Here is a 25,998-nt window from a genome sequence, read left to right on the forward strand (position 1 = left end):
GCTTTCTCCTGAAAGGTATTGGAAATGATGGTGGTTTCAAACAGTGGTATGGCATGATCAGATAGTCTTTATACAGGGTTCATCATCCTTGGTGTGATATATCACAAGTACAAGGAAACACAAAATCCTTATCATTAGATCAGTGAAAAGCCACAGGGGATAAAGTCCACTAGTAGGAAAGAAGGATTCCCTACTTCTTTCTCTACGAATGCTCTAATTTTAATTCAATAGCTTTCACTTTCTATATCAGAACTCTATTCAAGAAATAAAACTTAATTCATTTCCAGCAGTTCATACATGCTGTATGTGCCTGACTGGCTAACCCCTTCTGAGGCTAAGCTGCCTTGTTAGTTAGCATCAGGGAGCACTGTCATTCCTTTGGAGTTTTGTTTTTCAATTCCTTCTGTGATGTCATTGTAGGAAAACATGAAAAGTGCTTACCAATTTAAAACAGACAATTAGTAATGAAATCTCAGCTAGCAAAATCTTGTTCCTCTGACTCAGTAGTTCTTAATCCTGCAAGTTTATTAGAACCACTATGGAAGAGATTTGGGCATCTGTGTTTCTTAAAACTCCTCAGGTAATTTGAATGAGCAGTCAGGGTGGAGACCACTGTGTTATTTTAGCTCAAGGAACCGTCCTATGGATATAGAAGATTAATCTACTATTTTTATTTGGCTTCCTGATGATTTTTGAAGAAGATTTTTCTCCAGTTAAAAGTTACATTTTGAGGCTGGGAATTTAACTCAATGGCTGAGTTCTCACCTAGCATAGCATGTGTGAGGCCCTGGGTTCAGTCTCTAGCACCACAGAAAAGAGAGACAGAGACAGAAAGAATTCATCTCCATTTAAAGTTAAAATGGATTTGTACTTTCTGACCATACACAATTTTCAAAGGGAAGCTTTTTCTGATACTGTTACTGAACAAGTGAGAGCTAGACTATTTCTTACATAAAATCACAAGATGGATGAGTTCCACTCAAGTAGCAGAGAGATAACTAGAGATTTAAATATGGAGTTTTTGAACAGAGATACTGAGTTCACACATGTATACTTTTAAAAAGGTCTTATTTTGTGCTGCCCAGCACTGTGGTTGATTAATGTGATACACAGTATGATATAATGAAAGAAAGGCTGGGAGTTTGTCTTCCTATAGTCCATCCTCTGTTCTTTGGTTACAGATCACATACATAGCTGCCTTCAAAATGGGGGGTTGCTAAAGTGGTACAGGGGGGACTGTGATTGTAGTGTTGCCATTATATCTCTGGAAAAAAAAGAAAAAACAAAATAAAACAAACAAAATAAAACCCTCAAAATGTCAACCCTAATCCTTTATTGACTCAACAAATAGTTATTAATTATCTGCTCTGTGTAAGACTTTTTCTTTTTCTTTTTTTTTTTCCATCTGTCTGGAAACAGAATGGAAAACATTAGAGTGGTTTAATTGTAACATTGTATCTGTGAGCAAAAGAGAAAATACTGCTGTTATTGTTTTAAGTTGTCCTCTTTAGTCTCTTGACTATTTTCCTTTACATCTTTTTTTTTTCTGCCATCAAAGATTTTCCTTTGTGAAAAAAATTTCCTCTAGAAAGAAATTCCCTTCTCAGTACCTTCCTTTTTTTTCTCTTTCAATTGACAAACAAGTGTCCTATCTGTATTCCCACTACCTCCTTGCTATTTATATACTATGTATAACAAATACCCTTCTAAGACATCAATTCATAAATAATGAATCAGACTCTATAATCCAACTTTGAGTTCTTACCCAGATCCTGGGAAATGCACATTCCCTCCACATTGTTCTCAAGGGCAATTCAGTATTAGAATGCTAATTTCTTCTTCCCTGCTTTTTCTCTCAGGCCAATCAAAACTTGTTGATGGGTGGGGAGGTTCAGCCCATGAGTATCTTTACAAGACATTCTGTCTTGCTCTAAAATAGTGGATTTCAAACTTTTTGCCTGTGACTCACTGTAAATATTTGGCATTGTGATCTAATATCTATACACATCCATAGGCAGCACATATATACACATTTCATGAAAATAGTACACCATAGTGATTTCTGATATTTTCTTTTCATTCTGCTTATTTCCATTACATACCATTCTACTATATTTCATTAAAATTGCTATTTTGACTGGATAACTGAATATTCTAGCACAATATTTATTGTGAAGTATTGTTCTGATCTAAACCCATGTTCATCAGCAGGTCTGTAGAACATTCTCCAAGGGGATCCATAATACTCTTCAGGGGTGTACAGATACTTTGAAGAGAAACAAAAGAGGGGTTCTTTTTTTCCCTATTGCTTTGGTTTGTTTATAATGAAGAGAGTTATTTTGATTTTCCAATGTCACATACAGGAGAAAATGATATCGTTTTATGTTTTTGAAAGACCTACTCCCTACTTTTCTTTAAGCCCCACTTATGTATTATTTTTTTTCATGGAACTGTCCAATAAAAGGACTAAACACTAAACAGTCATTGCAATTCATTTGGAAATTAATTATCTATTGCTGGGTAACATCTTTAGTTTAAGTCTTGGGGTAGAGACAATTTTGTCATGATAAGACTTGGTTTCTACATTGTTCTTGATAAAACAGGTAGGGTCTCTATGCCTATAAGGATTTATGTTCAAATTTGCAGAAGACCCCACTTATTAGTTATAATGCAACATTACTTGCAGTCTTGACCATAGTAACATCCCTCTATTCACTTCCTTCCTATTTCCCCTCAAGGTCATCTTATCTAAGACTGAGATTCACTGCTTGGATGGCTTACTTTGCTAACTAGGGCCTGTACCCTTTCCAGTGCTTGCCTACTGCTTCAGATCACAGAGGGTATTTTTGGTTAATGAGACAGGACTGGAAGTTATGTTTTAGAGTTATGTCTCATATTCTGAACTCTGGCTATTACAAGGCTATAATTTTGTTAGAATTATGTTCATCTCATCTAGACTCAAAATCTCATAAGCTGCCTTCTTAAGAGCTAATAACTCTCCTCTGTTTTGGAGCTCTGTTTCTCCAATCCCTTGATACCATTGACTTTGATCCTCTAAGCTAGTCTGATTTCTTCATCTTTACCTAACCCACCTAGTTAAAAGATGGAATGCCCTTTTGCAAAGTTCTGTAATCTAGTTAAACTTAGTAGTTATTTAGATTATGTAGGTTCCCATTTTTTTTATAGACAAGAGAGTTTAAGAAAGGTAAAGTGAGCTAAAAAATCACAATTAGAAAACACTATCTGTTGGTCACCTGTTTTTTTTAATTTTTATTATAAATTTCAAATATATAAGAGTTGAAATAGTCTAATCTTTAATATTTGCCCTTATTTCCTATAGACATACACTTTTTTAAATTTGATGAACCATTTTAAATCAGAAATACTGCTGTACTCAAAAGTTAAGAGCAATTCTTACCTTTTAACCACTGACTTTTAAGTAAGTATTTGATATAATGGCTATCTTCAGTGGTCTATGAATGATTTCAACAATGTTTCTTAAGTAACACTTGTGATCTAACTGGCTAAAACATTTTTGTATCTGATTTCATTGTGTTCATAAGCACCATATTCTGTAGATGTAATAATTGTTAACACATAGATAGGCTCAAAATATTAGAAATTATTATTTCAGGAGCTGTTTTTGTTATCTCCTTTTATATTATTTATAACAATCCTGCAACTACTTGGGAAAAACATTTGGCCACTTGGCATCTATCCCCACACCTAAAAAACAAAGGTGGCTCTGTTTGCTTCTCTGTATTCCTCAGAGTGATGTCGTGAAGGTTAATATTACATCTCCTGAAACAGTTCAACAAATATTGAAAGAAATCAGGAACTTTAATGAAAAGCAGGGTTGAAAATGTATTTCAGAGAGAGTAAGGTATTATTGTAAATTATCAGCACCCTGTTTTATTGTATGATTATTGCTTCCTAAAGGCTTTTAGAAACAAAAAAGTAGTCATGCAGATAAATAAATAAAATTGTAACGCCAATAGCAACTTATTTTTTTTTCTGCATAATTTTACCATTTTTATCTGTGGAAGGAAGGACCAAACTGTCCCAAAGTGGAAGGGATGTTGCTTTTCTTTAGCGCCACTGAGATTAGACTGTGAGATCTCTTGATTATTTTATTTTTTACAATGAGAAGTGGATATGAGGGTGCTTTGATCTACCATTTGCTACCGCAAAATTGTGGATAGAGCAGGAAGGCAGTAGAACATCTCCAAAGGCTTCCTTGATGCAGAAAAGTTTAACTTCTAATAAAGAAGGTGATTTTTTGAAAGAAGTCCCTAGAGAATTTATCATTAATTTTTCCTGCAGTTGTCACAGGCTCTTTACAGCTGGCGTCATCTTGGACATCCTGTAGTCTCTAAAACTTCATTTTGAACATGAGGTAACAGGGTAAGGCCCATCATAACACTTTTCCAAGAGCACACAGGCAATTGGTGACAGAATGAGAACCAGAGCTAAGACAGTCCATTGTCATATCTACTCAAAGGTGTCTGAGTACATGTGGCATGTGTCATATTACATGAAACACACAGACAACACAAAAACAAAACCACCAGCCTCTAAAAGGAAGTTGTTTGGAGTCCAGGCCACAGTTTCTGATGGTAAAGCAGTTTTTTTCTAGGAAGTCTTTCAGTACTCCTATTTCATAAGGATAATCTCCTATATTCACTTCTAGAAGTTTTAATATTGTGAATGCAATTAATAAAGCTGTTTCCTTTTGAATAAAATCTTTCTGAGGACAGAAACAAATCCTCTGTGCATTTAGTGAAGTCAAATCAGACTGGCATTTAGTGTTCACAAACTCAACTCTGTTTTCTTAGGGGGAAAGGAAGGATAGTGTATTTAATATTAAAAGTATGCATTGTCTTTGCTTTCATTGACTTTAGTTCCCATGTAACTCCTTGATATATAATCAATGAATTTTACATTGAACATGGCTTCTGATGAAAAAAATACCACTTATTCTGTGTTTACTGTAAAGCATTTATGATGCCCCATATTGGGTTATTGGAAAATATATTCTAAAATTTTTAAGAATTAATATTCAACTAAAGTTATAAATCCCCAAGCCCAATTACTCCTCTAGATTTAAAGTTCAAATTCTGAGTTTTTTAGAATTTTAGAGTTATTGTTAGGTAACTTTTAAAATCTTAAATACATAAGAACTTAATTGAGGTACTGAAAAGGAAATCCAGTATACTAAGTTTTATAGGGGGTACTTTAATATATTTGAAGAAATTTAATTATTTGTTATAACAAACCGTCTCAAGTGTTTAGGTAATGCTTGAAAATTAAAAATTATATCTGCTCAATTATAAATATCTCAGTACTATATACAATCTCAATAATATTTCTATTTTATACAAATAGTGTAAAATTTTTATTCAGTTACAGATTTTAAGTCAGATTTTATTTTAAGAATAAAAAGACTATTGTTATTTAAACAGGCCTTATTTGAACTAACCAAAATACCAACTTGCATATATTCTTTAGCATAACAAAGAGTTTCTCTAGTTTTTTATTAAATACTTCTGTGCTTACATATTTCTGGGGTAATTTACCTGAAATATATTTATCTTCTAAGAATTCTGCAACTTTTATTAGTCAAAGGTTTTGACTGGCAGAATGGTTAGATTCCTTTTCGCAGTCATCACACAGAATAACTCTGTGGACTACACGAAGACGTGATAAAATTAAACAAGCTAAATGTGTAGAATAGTGTCTTGCATGTAGCAATCTTTGTACACCACCATGACCAAAATGAAGTGATGGAGTAAAATAGAAAGATGAGAAAAGTAATATTTGCCTGGAATCTTCATATCTCAAGGCTGTGTTGGCTCTAGTGGTTCCAGCTTCTGAGAGTAAAACACAGACAATGTTGGTCCCTGGGTTAACTTTCTGTCACTGTGACCAAATTACCTGGCCAGAACAACTTAGAGGAGGAAAAGTTTATTCTGAGCTTGTGGTGGCATAGGTTCAGCCCATCATTAGTTGACTCCATTATTCTGAGATGAGGTAGAACATCATGGTGGAAGGGCATGGCAGAGGGAAGCTTCTCAGATCATAGCAACTGAGAAGGAGAGAGAGAGAAAGGGGGCGGGGAGGAAGGGAAGGGAATGGAAGGGTATGGAAGGGAAGTGGACAAAATATACAATATCCAAGTCATTTCCCTAGTGACCCACTTCTTCCAGCCACACCCCACCTGCCTAGTTACCACCCAGTAATCCATTCAAATTATTGACCAATCAAATGGATTAATTTACTTAGTAGGTTATGACTCCCATAATCTAATAATTTCACCTCCTGCATTAACACAGTAGATTTGGGGGGTATATCATACCCAAACCATGAAAAACACATTTCTAAAGATAGAGATCTCATCCTGGGAAGGAAAAACTAGTCCTGAAGATCTCATAAGAATCTGTGTGTTTCTGTATGAGAATTTGTATAGAAAATTAGTTTATATCTTGTATATACCTAAATGAAATTTTCATTATTTCTTTTTAAGTAAACTCAAATTACATGAGTCTGTTTTGCTGCCCATGGTAGGAAACACTTAGTATTGCCAAAGTAGTACTGGTTTAAAATTTAGCTTCTTTGGGAAATAACTATTAAGCCATTGTCAACATTTTCCTCATCACCCTTCTAATTTTTTCATGTTTCATGCATGGAAAGGAAAGATAGGCAGATAACAGAGCACAGATTTAAGGGCACAGACTCCAGAACCAGATTACCAGTGATCCAGTGCAATCCCTCTCACCTTCTAGGTAAGTGGCCTAAAGCTACTTAACCCTTCTGCACTTCAATGTGTTTACCTGTAAAATAGGGACAATTATAGTACCTATTACATAAGTTTTCAGCAAGAAATAAAATGTAATATTGCTAAATGTGTAGCATAGTGTCTTGCATGTAGCAGCAATCATTTTATACACTAATTATTTTTTTAAAAATTTGTCTTATCCTGGCATTGGTGAAAGTATTTATTTCATTTCCCATCTTGTGGTCCTAACTGACCTCATTAGAGGCTTCCCATCAGTTTGGGCTTTGGGTATCACCCAATGCCATTATTATGTCCACTATGGCTGACCTGACTTATAGTCTTTTTTCTCAGAATGAGAAGGTACAGTGATTTATCCCATCCCATGCTAGGGATATACATCTCTACTGGTGATTACACGTGATTTGGTACTACCAGTCCTTAGACCTTCTAGCACATTCCCAGCTGTCCCCTGACCTTGGACCCTCCATCTTGCAGCTATCCACAACTCTTGGCTTCTCAACAAGGTACAAAGCATCTCAATTTTCTATTATCTCTCTATCTCTCTTGAGGGGTTATGGGGGCTTCTGAAGGTAGTTTCCATGTCAGTGGGAAGACAACAGGGGACACTCTCAAGCCTTCTCTCTATCTATATCTGTCCTACCATGTTGCCACTCAACTCTGACTCCCCCATGTTGGCGCAGGTTCTTGGACAGATGCTTTCTACCAGGTTTCAGACCAAAATCAAGGCATATGACCCTTTTGCTTCCTGATTTTTCTTATCTATCTGGGTTATTTTTATCTCAAGTGGGGACCAGAAAGAATGAATCTAACCACTCTGGCTTTTCTTTTCAACTTTAAGCTGCTTCTTCATATGGGAAAGAGCACTAGATTTATGACATATTTTCTGTGGGTTTTATTATATACTCTGTGTTCAGTCCTCTAAGACTTGCTGTTAAAGCTTAGATATTGCATGGCCAAACTATCCTTTATCTCTAACAGTCAAAAATCATGGGTCTTTATGTCTATTTTCTGTACTTTGAGTTTAAAATAAGACTCTTTGCAAGTCAGAATTAGATAATGTTTTCCTTTTCAGATAGGCTCCGATCTCATTTCCCTCAAAAGGTTGACAGCCAAAGGACAACAGAAATGATCAGGAGGAAACCCATTCAAAATATTATTACATTACTCATGAATTCTAGACAAAGGTGTACAATTTGAGAAATTTCAGGGATAATTTTGGCAGTGTGGATGGCTGTAGAACATAATTGCTCTTTAGGATGCTATCCCTCTGAATGTATTAGAAACATTTTCTGGTCAGTACATATTTTATTTATGTAAGACTCTAAGTGAAAACCAACATAGGCTCACAACTTAAAACAAGATTGCTGTACTGCCTCTTAATATGTTTCATATTTTATGATATCTCTGTTTCTGTTTAGAAAAAAATAGGTTTCTATGCATTTGTCCCTTCTTCATCCCTCCTCCCATTTCTTTGAGGAAGAACTTCCATCAACATTCTGTTTATCTGACTTGAAAGCCATTCTTGATTCCTTTCTTTTGCTCACTCGGCACTTTAAATTCAACACAAAATTCTGTCATTTCCTGTCCTAAGTAATATTTTAGATTTCTTTATTTCACTCCACCTTTGGAATTACAATCCTAGCCCCCAATCTAAAGTGTTAAACGGCTTCTCATTCATTCTATTTAGGAAAATAATGTGTCAGGGCATCTCTGCCTATACCTTGAGACCTATCTTATGTCCCTCTCCTCCTTGCTTAGGACCATGCACCTTCTTTCAAGTTTCACAAAATACTGACCATTCTTAAATTTGGGGACCTATATAGTTATGCAGTGAACTCTACCTAGAGTGATCTTCTCCTGTCTTCATCTAACCCCAAACAATCTTTCAATTCTTATCAACCATGGAACTTCTTAGAGTATCTCTCTCTGACATCTCTCATCTAAATTAGATGACAGGACTGGGAGGATATAGCTCAGTGGTAGAGAACTACTTTAGCTTATGCAAGGCTCTGGTTTCAATTCTGAGCACTGCCAAGAAAAACAAAAGAAATTAGGTTATACTGTTACACTTTCTTGAAGCCCCCTTTACGTTTTTTTCCATATCATTACCAAATGTATTTGTAAATATATTTTTATGTGTGTGATTGTTGGTTTAATGACTGTATCCTTCTTTAATCTGTAAACACTGTAATGGTAAGAACCATGGATGTTTTCCTCAGCACTGGGCCTCCAGCACCCTAAGTCTGTCACTTAGAAATGGCTCAATAAAAATATTTAGAATAAATGAATAAGGAATGAGTTGATGCAGGAATCTAAAATAATGGAATACTATTAAGAAAGGGCTCATATACTATTAAGCAAGGGTTGACCAAGGTATGGGGTTACTTTTTCATTATTTGTTATTGGTATCCACAAATATACTTTAATTATTGGGAAGTGGGTTATATCCAGCCATAATATATCAGCATGCTGTCCCTTGTGATTGACTGACTTCTGGGCTGTGCCCTCATATATATATATATATATATATATATATATATATATATTGTAAATCATCTCTATTAAGAAAGAAATATTTTCATTGTCAAATAGTCATACTAATAGTCAATTGTCTAGTTAGAGGGGAATGAACATTTAGATAACTAGTTAAATTATCACTTTATTATTAATTTTCTATTAATTACACTTCATGAAGAATGGAGGAATTCAATATACTATAATACACCCTCGAAGTTGCTTTAGAATAATAAAGTGTGTGAGTATCCTAAAATGTAACCTAGTGAATTATTAAGAAAAAGCTTTTAAAGTGACTAGTTTAATCTGTCAGTTCCCCTCCTTCCCCAAAACTAAGGTACTAGAATAAATGTTCTAAACAAAACACTGTAGATCATTTAATCATCAGATTACTTGAGGAAACCCACTGTAGAAAGACAAATGAGGGAGGCAGGCAAAGGGAAATAAATGAGCACTCACTTTGTGTCAGAGAAAATTGCAGTAGGCTCTTCCCTTAGGAGCAGCCTTTAGCATTCATATTTCCTTATGGTATACATCAGCATCTCCAGAGCCATAAAATTTCTGAATGTCTTTTTGATGACTAAACATATTTCCTTCTTTAAGTCATTATTCTAAAGGTACTTGGTGCTTTATTCTTTGTTTAGCAAGACAAGGACACTCTAAATTAAAGAATGTTTATGTAGATAATAATGGATATTTCAGATGAAGATTTTATATTTTCATTTTTCTTTTAATATATATGTTGCCTCTAATATCCAAGTGCAACTTAGAAATAAAGAATATAGAGTTTTAGTCTAGACACTCCATCGGAAACCATGTTTCTTTATTAAAGAGTTATGGTCTCCAGTACTTTAAAACTAGAGATTTTGGAGAGTGAATCAATGTGTCCTTTTTTCTCCAGAGGGAGGGCTGTGTAACCCCATGATGCTTAACTCAGCAAGACAGTTGCCTACCTGTAAAGTGGCAGTGCTTCTTTCCCTAGGCCCTGATGGTCACTTCTGTAGCCTTCATTTCTTTAACTTAAAGTGATCTCCATTGAAAGCACACATTTCTTCTTCTCCTTTTCCTGGGAGTGTTTTAAACAGCTTCCTGTCCTTTAAAGCTTACTGAATTGCTTCTGATCTTTCCTGCAGAGTAGACTTGGATGGCTGATACAGAAGCCCTGGGAAGGAGGCTATGCCTTCAGCAGGGAGGACATACATATACAGAGTAGTTGAGTGCAGGTGCAGAGGAAGCCAGGGAATGAGAGGACTGGGGCATCACCAGTGCCAAAGAACCTGTTTTGTATTTTTGTGAACCCATTTCTAATTTTTATAAAATCAGCGTTAGTTTAGTTTAGGAAGTAGATCACTGGAAGCCTGCCTGCTGGACTCTATCTGGTCTCTGGTCCCTTCTTTCTCTCTTTGCTTCCTGGCTGCCAAGAACTGAGCAGATTTACTTTCCCACAACCTTCTGCCCTAATGCTTCTGCCTTGGAGCCAGCTGACCATGGGTCATGGGCTGAAACCTAGTCTCTATAAGTTGATTTTGTCAGGTATTTTTCACCTCAGAGAAAAACTAACAAACACATACCACTAGAGTTGGGAAAGGGAACTGGGGGCTGGAGAGGAAAAGGAGAAGGGAGGGAAAAGGAGAGGTACTGACTGGGGAATGAAATTTGCCAAATCATACTGTTCTGCTGGGTGCATGTAGAGTATGTAACAACAAATCCCACTATTTTGTATAATTACAATGAATTAACAAAAAGGAAAAAATGGAAAAGGAATGATGTTTGGTTTGAATTTGGCATTTTTCCTCTGGACTCGTAACAGTATCCTATATATTGTCCTAGACGAAGGCAATACTATTAAGGGAGCATGAAACCTTGATAAATTGTTGAGTCTATTTGTCTCAGCAAAAGTTATTTCTTGAGTAGATAAAGATACTTTTGAACATGTTCACTTTTCTTTCAGGTCACAGGGGTTCTATTTAATAAATTACTTTTCTCAGGCACTAAGAGCCACCTTTATCCATTTAAAAAGGTTAATGCAGCTTTCCAAAGTGTCTAAGTTATTCCCAGAGAACAATTTATGCACTGAAAAAATCTTTTTATTTGGGAAGTGCCTAAATAGGAGGGAAAAAAAAAGGTGAGGTACAAATTGAAGACAGAAGATTTATTGGCTTATATCTGAAGATTTTTCTCCCAAGATTTATTTATATGAATTGATTATAGATCTCTGACTATCCCAGGTGAAATTTCAATACTCCTTCCCTTCCACCCCAGATCATCCTATTATTTTTCTTGTTTTATTTTTGTTCACAGCATTTATCACAAATACACTCTATATTTAACTTATGGAGTTTGCTACTTTCTGACTTATTTTACTGGAATGTAAGTTCTACACATATTAAAACTTTTCTAATTGCTACACTTCTGCCCCCTTGACAGTGCATTCAGTAATTAGTTAATAACTGGATGCAAGAATAAATCTACATTAATCAATTCACCAAGTAAATATCAAATTTCCATTTGATCAGTGCTGCATGCATCATTTTCTGGAAGGCAGTTTCACATATGGTTGGGGTGCTTTCTGGCCCTGTCTGGCCATAAATCCTGCTTTTCACATGAGTTGGATGCTTAGACCTGGGAAATTTCTTTAACTTTTCAGGACCTTTGTTTTCTTTCTCACAGAATAAGGAGAACAAATTACCTGTTTCATGGTTATAAAATAGGTATGAAATCCTTAAAACATTCTGGTCAGTCCTTAAACATCACTGGTGTTATCATAAAATCAGTTTGTGGAAAGAAGCATATTCTTTATGCACTCATCGCCTAAATGAGAGAGTCGTGACACTTATGTAGATATTAAAAATATTTTGCCACAGTCATCTGAATCATTTAGTTCAAAGCATATTTAAACCCTACATTTTTCATATAATTTACTTTCTGAAAATTAGCATGGCATTCATTTTATTTATTTAACAAACTCCAATGAAGTCAAACAGAGTAGTGTAATAATTCCAAAGGTCAAGCTCAGTTTTGAATTCTGCTCTGCCATTTAGTAGGTCTGTGACCCTCGGCAACTCAATTAAAACCTTTAAACTTCAGCTTTCATATTAATAGTGTGAGCAAAAATAAAATCTGTGTAGTAGTTGAATATTAAGCATAGCACTGTGCCTGATATACAATAAATCTCAATTAAAAGAAGGTTAAAAGGTTATAATAAAATACAGAGAACAGTATTTATAACAGAACTGTATTAATGTGTACAAAATTTAGTGAGTGAGAGTTGGAAGTAAAATTATATTTTTCAGACTCCAAATTCAATCCTAAATAAATAAATTTAAAAATCATATTTTGGAAGAAGTTATCTTTGGAAAAGGAAATTTGAATGAGAAATGATATCCTATTTGACAGCAAATCTCTTAGCATATGACTTCCTTCATGTTGCTAAATATAAAGCACAGTGCCTATCAGTAACAGTTTAAGAGATGTGGTTGTCTCTTTAAGTCAACACTTCTGAATTTTTAAAAATTCAACAACTTATATACCATCCTCTTCTTATGCTCTATACTCATCAATTTAAATTCATGAAGATACTAAGTAAGATAAACAAAACCCTATGTACACATATCTTCAAGGTATTATCTAAAAATGTTATTAATATTGTATAATATTGGCTGTGTTAGGAAGTCTTGTAAACACCACTGTTTGCACCCAAGTCCGGGTATTGGTTGCTACATTTAGATACAGTGGAGTAGATGGGAAATGCTTCAGCTGAGATTCTTTAATAATTGCTGGAGCCACGAGGGTGGGAGGGAGGGGAAATGAGTTTCTCAGGTCACCCCAGAGTAGACCACAGAAATCAGTGTATCACTAAGCTTTTTGGCCAGGTTGAGATTGGAATAGGTGTGTCTATAACTGCACCTACGAACTAGGAGTAACCAGGACAATATGCTTTGATGAGTGTAAAGAGTCTCAAGATTGTCCTAAAGTCCTAAGCAATTATTTTTATTTCAGGAAAAAAAAAGGAACTTTGGTAAGGTGGTGTCTCCAAGTTTGCTGCTATTTATCCATACCTGAGTTTTCTATATAGAGAAAAAATGATGGAAGTAAGGTTGAACATGGGAAATTTTCAAGTTAGTAGTTTATTACTTTTATCACTTTGTTGTAACTTGTAGGTAGAATACAAGTTAAATGTATTAACTGAAAATGCCACAAATACTGCAAACATTATATAGAACCAAAATATTAATCCTGCCCAAATAAGAGATGGGAATGTCTTTTAAAAATTCCATTTATTCCCAATTTTCAAAAAAATCTCCATACTTTTTTCCGTATTGGTTGCATTAGTTTGCAGTCCCACCAGCAATGTATGAGTGTACCTTTTCCCCCACATCCTTGCCAACACTTATTGTTCTTTGTCTTCATAATAGCTGCCATTCTGACTGAAGTGAGATAAAATCTTAGAGTGGTTTTGACTTGCATTTCTCTAATTGCTAGAGGTGTTGAGCATTTTTTCATATATTTGTTGATTGATTGTACATTATCTTCTGAGAAGTGTCTCTTCAGGTCCTTGGCCCATTTATTGATTAGGTGTTTTTTTTTTCAGTGTTTAGCTTTTTGAGTTCTTTATATACCCTAGAGATTAGTGCTTTATCTGATGTATGATGGGTAAAGATTTGCTTGCAAAATGTAGGCTCTCTATTCACGTCAAAGATGATTTCTTTTGCTGAGAAGAAACGTTTTAGTTTGAGTCCATTCCATTTATTGATTCTTGATTTTAATTCTTGTGCCAAAGGAGTCTTATTAAGGAAGTTAGGGCCTAATCCCACATGATGTAGATTAGGGCCTACTTTTTCTCCTATTAGTTGCAGAGTCTCTGGTTTTATTCCTAGGTCCTTGATCTACTTTGAGTTGAGTTTTTTGCATGGTGAGAGATAGGGGTTTATTTTCATTTTGTTGCATATGGATTTCCAGTTTTCCCAGCACCATTTGTTGAAGAGGCTATTTTTTCTCCGATGCATGTTTTTGGCACCTTTGTCTAATATAAGACCCAGCTATATAAGGAGGCTGATTCATAGTGGGATAGGGAGAGGGAGCATGAGAGTCTAGAAACTCCAGCATCTTCTGGGGATAATTGGGACCCATCATAAGGAGCAGTGGTAGGGTATGGAGTAGATACTAGATATGTGTGGGTGCAGTATTCAGAACCAAGTTGCTCTCTTCCTAGCAATCTTCCAGAGACTCCAAAATGTCAGGGCTGTCTTATTTTATTTTCAGTGTCTTGAGAAGCTAGACAATGATGGTATAGATGTGGTCAACAGAACACAGGTGTGGGTCAGCCATTTGTGTGAGCCTCCTGTTTATAGACTGTCCCAGGAGCTCAGAACTAACCAGAGTTATGTATGTTCTTCCCAAAGTCATTACACTTATGACTGAGAAGTATGTTATAATGCTGAAGGAAGCAAGCTCCTGTTGACATTATTTTTTTCAGTCTATTTTTGAGAGTAAACTCCTGCCTTCCTTTCCCACATCCTCACCAACGTGACTTTGTTCACCATGAACTTGCTATTCTAAAATGATGACACAGAAGCAAGATATATTTCCTTCCTTTTGCTAAAGACTTGATTAATTATTCAGGGCAGATCTTTAATGACAGCTAAAATACCATTTTCACCCTAAAACCCAAGCTTTTAAGATGCACTCAATTGTTTGCATAAACCTTTACAATTTTATTTTCTTCTTGTTTTTATGCATAGACCAAACTACCAACCTGAAAGACTTTTTTCCAGCACACAAACTATGCTGTGAGAGCAAGTTTTGCCCTTCTGGAAAGTGTTTTAACTAATCAGGCCAATAAAAGGGCATCCAGGAAAAACTTACTAAGTATGAGACTGACTGGTATTTTAAGGATTAAAGATAATTTCCATTTATTTGTCCAACCTACATCAACATCTTTAAAACCAATTTCCATCACTTTTTCCTGAGTTCCATGTTTTCACACATTCACATCAGACCTTATTGCTCATCAAGAGCCATTATTAAAAGATTCTCATCTTCACCCATACTTTTTTCCTGGTCTCCCTTTTGATTTACCCATGTATTTCCTGAGAAAATTATACCCAAACCATTGAATTTTGAGAGGCTGGAGTCGTCTTGAATTCCTTTGCTAAGAGATTTTTTTTAAATATTACTTGGTCATGAAAAGATTGAAAATTCTCTTAGAACTGTGGGTTGAGTGTTGGAATCCTCTGACCTTAAGTATGTTGATATTACAAATGACCAGCTGTCTCTAAATTGGTGAGTCTGCCTCACTGTGCTGCCAGATGTTTGGTTTGAGTTCTTCCTATTTATAATACCTTTTTTCTGTTTCAGACATTATGATTTATACCTTAGTTTTTCTAGTACAAATGTCAGACTTTCTTACCCTTAGCAAACTGAAGCTGAATAATGAAAATAATATTAAAATATCATAACCAAAATCTGTGCTTTTGTTTTTGTTAATTATTTCTGATAATTCATGAAGCCTTCGGTGAGCTTTGACTACATGGCTATTTGAGTAAAACTTTATAATTTTATTTTCTTTTTGCTTTCTGTGCATGACACCCTTATCCAAAAGTACATTGAGATCAGCCTCAGTCCTTCCAGCACCTTGGAGTGAAGGCTGGTGAAATCCACATCATAAATAACTCTTTTCTAGGTGCTGCAATGGAACAAATATGGTTGCTGCTGCTTCTAACAATTAGAGTGCTTCCGGTGTCTGCTCAGTTCAATGGTTACAACTGTGATGCCAACCTCCACAGTAGATTTCCTGGTAAGTTGGAACCTAATCTATGCACTAATTGCTTCTGAAAGGAGTGATTATGTTAAAACAGTAAATCATTTAAATACATAGGGAAGATGGGGGTCTCTCCTTTTATATTAAGCAGATATTAACAAATGCAAATGACAAGAGACATTTTTCTGGAGTTGTAATTTATACCCACATTAACATACAAAGTGTTCATCAAAGTTAATATTATTATAATGGCTGTTCACAAATGTAAAAAATATTGACTCATAGGTAGTGAAATTGGGAGAGGCTAATTTCATTCAAAAATTTGCTGGAGGACGTTTTTATCTGCAACTAGATTTATTTAAGAATAATGGGTAAGAAAATGACTGTGAAATATTATGTGACACCTTCAAAATACTCTGTCAATGAAATGTTGGTCATCATCAAAGTACACAGGTCAGCTACAGAATGAATTTCACAGAAACCCATTAAGTTGTGACAGACATGAGATTCTGACCCTATTGGTGGACATATTCCCCAGCTTCCTAAAATCTGCACTCAGTGAGAAAGTTCTGCACATTGCATTAAAGTATTTGTCATTTTATATTAACTAGAGTTATAGAACCATGATTCAACAGTTATAAAATAAAGATTAGGGAATCAGAAACTACTTTTCCATGTCTGTCGTGCGAACTGAATACCTTTGGCCATACTGTACTTTCTCTAAATCTGCCTAAGTCCTGTGCTTGGAGCATGCTAGCACAATAGCACACCTGCGTGGAGCAAAGGGCAGGGAGTTACAAGTGAGATTTCTACCTCAGAATAAATCCTAGCTTGTTTCTGAATGATGTCCTAAGCCCAGACCAAGTCCAAGTTTGTAGCCTGTGAAGTAAAATAGAAGTCATGGTGGGGAGCACTTAAAGGTAAGATTATAAAGTGTGCTAAGAATCATTAATGGTTCTGAATATCATAAACTAATTCTTTTTTTACTTGTTTTATTATGGAAAATTCAAGCATATAAAAATAGAGATTTTTTTAAAGCCCTCATACTTATCATCTACCTTTATCAATGATCAACATTTATAAATTTTATTTTCTCTCTCTTTCCTCATCACTTCCATCCATGGAATATTTTAAAGGAAATTTATTATTCATACTTCAGTGTATATATCTGATGGACAAGAAATTTACTTCATGTATACACCCAATATTTTTAATAATTTCTTGGTATTTGCTAATACTCAGCTAAGTTGCCTCTCATTTGGTTGCTTGTTCAATATATTTCTGAGACTGGATTTCACTGATTGCAAACCCATGGTATCATTCAGCACATTCCCTTTTGTCTGTGTATAGAGCTAGAGGCTTGGGTAAATGCAGGTTCAAGTGTTTTGGCAAGAATGCTTTGTCTATCATACCATGTAATGACAGTGTTCTGCTTTTATTTTGTAGACCTTGGAGAGCCACTGGGTCTTTTTTAAAGATACATTTTAAGAGGTTGAATGTGCTCATGTTTTTTTTTTTTTTTCTTTTTTTAGAAAACAGACAATGGGAAAAGTGAAAAAACAAAGAAGAGACTAGGAACAAACTGACTATGAAGGCAGGGTTGGTAGGAGCAGGAGAAGGAGGCAAGTTCATGAGGTCCTCAAGCTGGACTCAGCAGGACTTGAGAGGGATTGGATTGGGAGAGATAAGAGGAGGGGAAGACCAGAGGATGCATTGAATTTGAACAACTGGGTGTTGATACTGTTAGATGACACCAAAAATATAGGACACTTGCATGCTTTAGAAAGGAGGTTTGGGTTTGGAAATCATATAGCTTATAGGTGTTTTTTGTTTGTTTGTTTGTTTGTTTGTTTTTAAGAAAGAAAGTATAGTGGCAACTTCTATCCAATAGTAGGAAATATGTACCTAAGTCTGAGAAAGGCACAACTGAAGATAGCTATGTGAGAGTAGAATTCCTTGTTGCTATGTGGGCAATTAATAGAGGACAGAAAAATAAAGGGCTTCAAAAAGATGATATAGACAACTTTTATGGTAAAGGAAAACGACAATCAATCTGAATCACAAATTGAAATGAGAAAAGTGTATTTGAGACTAGAGACTCCTGAGTGATGGGAAAGCATTCGGAGATTGGAAATACTAATAAGGAAATAATTGATGAAAAGAACAAAGAAAATACAGAAGAGATGAGTGATGCAGGTAGGGGAGTCAACCTTGGCAAAGTTCCAGCTGTTTCTTTGATTTAGGAGAGAAGGAACAATGAAGAAACAGGCAGAAGGAGTGAGAGGTGCTAATCATTGTCCCCTCCTCAAGCAGTGGGAGCTGGTGGCCTTCAGAGGAATGGGGCCAGAGGCCCATGAAACTAGGAAGGGTGATCAAGACCTGTTCCTGTGATGTGTGGGGAGAAAGCTAAGATGTAGAAAGTTTGCTCAGCAGAGAAGATTTAGCTATGTTCCAGTTATATGAACATGGATGTGCGAATAAAACATATTGAACAACCAAAGAGTGACTAGGATAGCAAGTAGAAGTGCTTATCATATGGAGAATCTTTAAAAATGATGGTAAAGTGTTCATTTATAAATTTGCAACAGAATCACATTGGATAGTTAGAATATGTGGATTCTACAACTTTGCCCCAAACATGTATTGGCAGAATCTCTGAATGTATTGATCAGATGAACTAGTGTATATTATGGTTAAGAACAAATGATAGGGTATTCGGTTATCTTCTGGTATCCATTTTTCCAAGTAAAGCACAATTGTATGCTGGGGAAATAGGATTGAAAACAAAATCTTCTCCCAATCCCCAAATCTTCTCTATCAAGGTGGTAGATAAAGAAATACTTTTATCATTGAATAAGCATTAAACTCAGAATGTGATGCACATCACAGGCAATAAAGAAAAGATTGCAAAGACAGAAAGAAATCTCACCCTTTTATATATCCAAGCAGATGAAGCCCATTATATATATGTTTTCAAGATTAGCAATAACTGGTCTTCAAGTAAGACGGCATGACAGCACCATTTGTCACATATCCTAGATCCACCTGGTAATTGGGGTGACCATCTGTGTTAGCTTATTGGTTTCATCCAGTAGAAAAATTAGCTTCTTATGTCTTTATGACAGGAGGTAATTTTGTACTTTGAAGCAAGGCTCACACTATGCCTGGCTCCCATCTTCTTACTGGGAGATATGGGTGCTATTTTCCTTAATGTTTACAGTTCTAAGAGATGGTTCCCTGGTCCTTGAGAAAGACATCCTGGGTCATAAGGTTTATGAAAGTCCTATCTTGGTTTCAAAAAGGATTTATATATATTTCAAAAAGAGAGGAAATTATTTACAAATTCTAAGTTCTCCAAAGTAAATGCTTTAAGAAAAGACAGGGGGAGGAGTTTTTTTTTATTTTCAACAGGGAAAGTCAAACCTCTTATTTTAATTTGAATTTTTCTTTACAAATATTAGCACTTTTGGGGCTAATATTTAGTATTATCTGGCTCTGGCAACAAATAGCCAAACTTTCCTAACATGTATACAAAGATACCCCTCACACCATTGTTATAATTAAAGATTTATATTTAAAAAAACAAAATTCTTAAAAACAAGTACAATTAGAATTTCCAGAAGAGGATTTAAGTTTTATAGGTATTACTTAATACCCATTTTTTTTGCATGTTGTGTTCAAGAAGAACAAAATGAACAAATAAAGCCTAAAGGTTAATTGCTCATTGCCCTCTTGACTTTTTGGCTTCTGTTCCACTCGGGATCATCTGTGATGTCATTAGGAGCTCCACAAGCTGCTCAGACCCTGAGCAATAAGGCAGAATGAGAATGAGACTGGCAAAGGAAAGGGGCTATCTAAATGCAAAGCAATGTTAATAATGAGGAGAGTAATCATCTCACCCTATCTGACCTTTGCTGTTTCTTGGCATTAGAATTATTTTCTTTAATTTCCGTGGCATTTATTCTTGGGCCAAGATAACCCCTATGCTCTAATTCATTTAAATTTAAAGAGATACCCTCTAACTCTAAAGGTAGTTAACTCTTGCCTACCAAAGCCAATTGCCAGGAAAAGACTCATTCTTCACTGAAATTATAGTTGTGCTCTTCCCTGAATAAAACTCAAAACAATTGACTGTTGGAGTACCAAAAAGCTATTTGGCCAGGTAAAACCTACAGATAAATGCACTTGGACACTGTGATTAATGAATGTCTTTTGGCACTAGCACCTGATTTTGGACAGCAATGATGTAGGAGACTTAGTCTAAACATGCAGATCTCTATAGAGTTATTTAATGATACAGATATGACCAAGGGGCAAGTGGGTTTTTGGTGACAGAGATTTAATTGCCTGACACTGTCTTATGATGAACTAAAATGTTATAAGAAGCCCATTTTAACTCTGTGTTATATAACTTGTAATTTGGTTTCTATTTAAAATAACACTAATAAGGAAGGAAGCAGTATGCTCCATATATTGAATGGTAGGCATATCACAGAATTCTCTTTTACTCCTCTCAACAAATACACAATGTTTTTTAAATCTCTCTTTACAGTAAGGAATTGAGGATTAAAAATTGCTTCTAATATTGCAAAACTAGTAATTGACAAAGCTATAAAACTGGAACACTTTCTATCAAATGCCAAAGCCTAAAAATAAACTTTGAATGGCAGTTTTTTAAAAAATGATGTAGGGATGGAGAAACCTCCATATTTAAGAATCTGAAGTCATGTAGCAGGGCAATTTGTTTTCCTTTTCAAGACCTGTTTGACTAAGATAATATATGGTAACACCTACTAATATTTCAATGAAAAAAAAATTTAAAAAAATTGCAAGGAAAATAAAATCAAAAATCATTAATTTAATGGATAGAATTCATAGGTGGGTTAGGAAAATGAACTAATTTTGTGTTAGACTTTGCTTAACCATTGCATTGTTCTCTGCCCAAAGATGAAGTAAACATGGAGAATGAAGTAACTGTCCCAGGGATATATCCTGGCCCTCTGTGCAGACAAGAAAGGCCTGTTCTCCTACTTGCGTGCTCAGTGGCACTGTTTTGGCCTCTAAGTTGTCAGGAGTAAGCCTGCTTTCTGTCTTGCACCTGTGACTAAAATTTCTGTCCAGATGAAACAGAAGAACTGATTCGAGCGGTGATGATTGACCAAATTCTGAATAATCTGTAGTGATAAAGTGTAGTGAAGAGAGCAGTTAGCAAGTGCAGTGACTGGATAATTCAGGGTCCATACTCCACTGTATTTTAATGAAACTATTTATTGCATGAATCTTATACTTCCTCTGTACAAGTAAAACACACACACACACACACACACACATACACATATTATTTTTTCCCCCTGTCCCTGAAAAAGTTGACCAAACTTTTCTGGTTCCAAAGTGTGGAGCAGCTAGTATGATTTTAAGTATGCAAAGTTTGCCTCAGATTGCATATGAATTTCTCACAGCACTGAAACAACAGCTTGTATTTGCTAACGAGAAACAGATGTTGTAATGAAAAACTAAGGTGACAAGAAACCTGTTCAATGTAGAGAGAAAGCTTGAATTCCTAATCCACTTCAAATTCATCAGCTGTTGGTATTTTGCGTAGATGAAATATCAATACCCCTTTAGGACTTCTTGCTGTTTTAGTACCAAAATCTCAATCTTGTATAAAAACTTGGTGGGAGGAAAGATAAGTTTAAAAATGAGCTAGAATAATGCACATAGCATCTGTTCTTAGTCAATTTGTAAGCTTCTGTAGTACAAATATCACCATGCTCATTTTAGAAATAGAAGCAGAAAATATGTATAAATTACTCTTAGAATCTACGGAGATGGTATAAATTAGTATTAGAATGTTTATTGGAGCTCAGGAAGTACATTATTGCCATATGAAATTTTCTATGTCACTCTTCAGCATACAGAAGTTTCCTACTATATTGAATAGGTTATTGTTTGTACTATCAGTTTTAAACCAATATTTCTCTTAAATACCTGTGGATACAGTATATCCTGTTTACATGATCCTTGCATCTAAAAGCATATTGTCTCCACCTGCTCGCTGTGGACCCTCACCCCCAGGGGTCCCTGTGTCTTTTCCTTTATTTCAGAGTCCCCAGGGCAGCATCTCACACATGGCCAGGAAGTAGACACTTCCTGGGGACTCCTTGGCTACAGAGGCACAGGCACTACTATTGCTACTGGAGTTTCTTGTGAGAAACTCCTCCACTTGGCATAGCTGGCTTTTGAAGTGGGCCATTGTGCCTCACCTACTTATTAAAGTGCTGTGATTGTGGAATGGGGTAGAAATGCAAGCAGGAGAAGATGGATCCTCTTCCCACTTCTGTTGCACAGGTTTCCATGGGAGCACTGAAGTAGACTGACTTAGGCTCCATTTCACAGACTTTTATGAGATCTCTTTCACTGAGATTTAAAACCAGTTAAGTTCTCAGACAAGGAAGGGAGTTATGCATGATTTATGTCTCTCTCCATCCTGTCCCTTTTATATCTGAACTTGTCCCTCTTGTGAGCATGTGATCATACAAAGGTATTTGATGGGTGTGCTTTACCTCTCCAAGTGGAATCCACCTAAGAGCTTCTGTCCAGTCAGAATACATAGTTGTGACTTAATGAATTGACTGAAAGACTTGTAACATCAGCGTCACCTGGGAGTTTGTGCAAAACAGAAACTCAGGGCCCCACTTCATATCTACTGAATTAGAATCTGCATTTTCACAAGTTTCTCCAGTGATTTGTTTGCACTGTTAAGTATAAGAAATATATTTAGAGCATGGTATTCATAATGGTCTTGCTTGCTTTATGAATGAAACCACAATGTTTGGGTCATCCCCACCTGGCAATTATGTACTTGTTCCTGCTAATGGTAATAGAAATCAGCAAAATATATCACTGTTAAGGGAAAATGTTTAAAGTCATCAATACAACTGATGTAACATAACTACTTAACAAAACTAATACCAAGACTTTAGTTTTTTAGTTAAAAGACTAAAATTCCTAAACAAATTGCAAACATCTGCAAATTTCCTAGATTTAAATGGAGTTTTTTAAAGTTACAGAAAATTTGGTGATTAAGAATATTGATGTTCATTCCAAAATTTGAAAACAGAGGAATCATCTCAGGCATTTGGCAAAGGACAGAAAGGAAATATGAGCTCTGGACAGTCAAAATGAACCCACCTCAATTGTGTGTATATTCTCAATGTGAATCTTGGAATTTGATATTAAAGAGTTAGACATCATGAACACTGTTTATGAAAGAATCATAGTAAAAAGTATTTTAGTACATATCTGCTGCGTACCAAAACGCAGAGTTCTCTGTGAGTTCATAAGCTAACAAGAAAGCAAATATCCACTCCCAGATAAAATGTAAGTGATATAGTAGACTCACAATTCAAGTGACATGGGACAGGACACAAGAGGATGATTGCACTCTATCCTGATAACTAGGGGAAGTCTCATTGAAAGGCAACTTTGATACAATTTTTCTGGTCTCAGCTTATTTTTATTTTTACCTGAATGCTCTCATGGCTAGTTTCAAAGTTGCTATGGTTAATTGTTGAAAATACTGAGTATTTATAATTCTCAAATTTATGTTTTTTACTTTCTTTCCCTGACATTTTATACTCATATTTCCAACTACTTGCTCTACATTTATGCTTGAATGTCCTCTCAAAAACTAAGCTCATCAACTTTCTCATCCTGACTTCTTTGTCCTGAGAAATAATTCACTCAAATGCCCGACCATAGTTAGAAACCCGACCATAAATGACACACCTTCTCTTCATTTTAATTAAATTCTTATCAAATTTAGCCAGTTTGAATTACTCCATTCCTTCCTAACAATCACCTCCCACTGTACTCTACCAAGACAGGGTTTGGTACAGTATATTTGATACTGTTCACAAGCCTTTACCATTTCCATATCAGGCTTAGTTGCAATTGGCTATTTTCCTCTGCCTCCTCTATTAAACCAAAGCTCCTTGAATACTGGAGTATCTTGTTAATGTTTTCATCTTCTATTTGGCACAGAGACTTACACATAATATGTATACAACAGGTGCTTTACTTTTGAGTAATTTGTTGACATGAAATGGCATGTAGTTTGGGACATTTTGAACCAAATTTGGGGGCATTGACATCTTTGTGTTAAAGAACATACTTGTGAAAATTGTATGATTAATTGAATTGATCTGTGTGCTTATTATTCCATAACATAATAAAAAAATTTAAACCATCTAATGCTAGTGAAAGGAAGTATAGGTATCCCATTAACAGTAATTAGATAAGGTGAAAATGTTTCCATGAATCAAAATCTAATAGAATCTAGATTCATTAGGATGTTGCTGGATTTAAGCAAGTTGACTTTGAAATTGTTGAAAGAACAAAGTTAGTTATGCTTATCAGATAGATGTATGATATGCTTAAAATATATTGTCTGAAACTGTGTCTCAAGGAGAAGGTGGGAATAATGTTTCTAGGAATAGGACAACCAGAGATAAAGAAGTTGTGCAGTATCTTGATTTACATATATGGAATGGGATCCATCTCCTTGGAATCCCATTTACATGGTAACTTTATTCTACGAATCACAAAGGCAGAACACATTTTCATACATGATAAAGTAGATGGTTGGCAGTGTGACAGCTTATTTAGAATTAGCATAATTTTAGAAAATGTGAGACAGACTGACTATACCACTTCCTGATAGATATATGAGTGGAGTATAGAACATTATTTTTACCAATTTGATTGAATATTGTATTCTAAATATTTCTATAAAAATAGCTTGGATAAAAATTTCAGGGCAATATATTGCCATTTTGGCAATATAACTACATCAGCTCTGTAAGCAGTTCTGCAGCTTAAATGCATTTGGTATCTTTATACCTAAAATATTAAAAATCATCCTCTAAAGATATGTATTTCTTTATATTTTTGTCATTAACTTGTACTCATTGTTTAATACTCAAGTATTGTACTAAGGAATGTTTTAACTCAGGCCAGTCATGGACAGTAAAAAACTCAAAATATTTAGCTGTTGAAAGCAATGGTTATCTCCGTGGAGATAACCATTGCTTTCAACAGCTAAATATTTTGAGCCACCATTTGACCCAGCTATTCCCCTTCTCGGTCTATTCCCTAAAGCCCTAACAAGAGCATGCTACAGGGACACTGCTACATCGATGTTCATAGCAGCTCAATTCACGATAGCAAGACTGTGGAACCAGCCTAGATGCCCTTCAATAGATGAATGGATAAAAAAAATGTGGCATTTATACACTATGGAGTATTACTCTGCATTAAAAAATGACAAAATCATAGAATTTGGAGGGAAATGGATGGCATTAGAGCAGATTATGCTAAGTGAAGCTAGTCAATCTTTAAAAAACAAATACCAAATGACTCCTTTGATATAAGGGGTGTAAACAAGGACAGGGTAGGGAAGAAGAGCTTGAGAAGAAGATTTACAGTAAACAGGGATGAGAGGTGGGAGGGAAAGGGAGTGAGAAGGGAAATTGCACGGAAATGGAAGGCGATCCTCAGGGTTATACAAAATGTCATATAAGAGGAAAGGAGGGGTAAGTCAAGAGAATACAAATGGAAGAAATGATTTACAGTAGAAGGGGTAGAGAGAGAAAAGGGGAGGGGAGGGGAGGGGAGGGGAGGGGGGATAGTAGACAATAGGACAGACAGCAGAATACATCAGACACTAGAAAGGCAATATGTCAAGCAATGGAAGGGTAACTGATGTGATACAACAATTTGTATACGGGGTAAAAGCGGGAGTTCATAATCCACTTGAATCAAACTGTGTAATATGATGTATTAAGAACTATGTAATGTTATGAACGACCAATAAAAAAAAAAAAAGAAAGCAATGGTTATTCAGTAACTCTGAAAAAAAAATCTCTTC

At 35.4% G+C, this 25,998-nt stretch overlaps 1 protein-coding gene across 1 annotated transcript in view; it reads left to right on the forward strand.

The window, feature by feature from the left end:
- The first annotated feature begins 16,000 nt into the window (after window positions 1-16,000).
- Zpld1 (zona pellucida like domain containing 1) overlaps window positions 16,001-25,998 on the forward strand; it is a 37,209-nt gene continuing 27,211 nt past the window's right edge. The window contains exon 1 of the mRNA XM_026403558.1: window positions 16,001-16,106. Within this exon, the coding sequence (XP_026259343.1) occupies window positions 16,001-16,106 (106 nt within the window). The remainder of the gene's footprint in view (window positions 16,107-25,998) is intronic.

The sequence above is a fragment of the Urocitellus parryii genome, chromosome 2 (genome assembly GCF_045843805.1).
Source record: "Urocitellus parryii isolate mUroPar1 chromosome 2, mUroPar1.hap1, whole genome shotgun sequence".
Taxonomy (NCBI): Eukaryota; Metazoa; Chordata; class Mammalia; order Rodentia; family Sciuridae; genus Urocitellus; species Urocitellus parryii.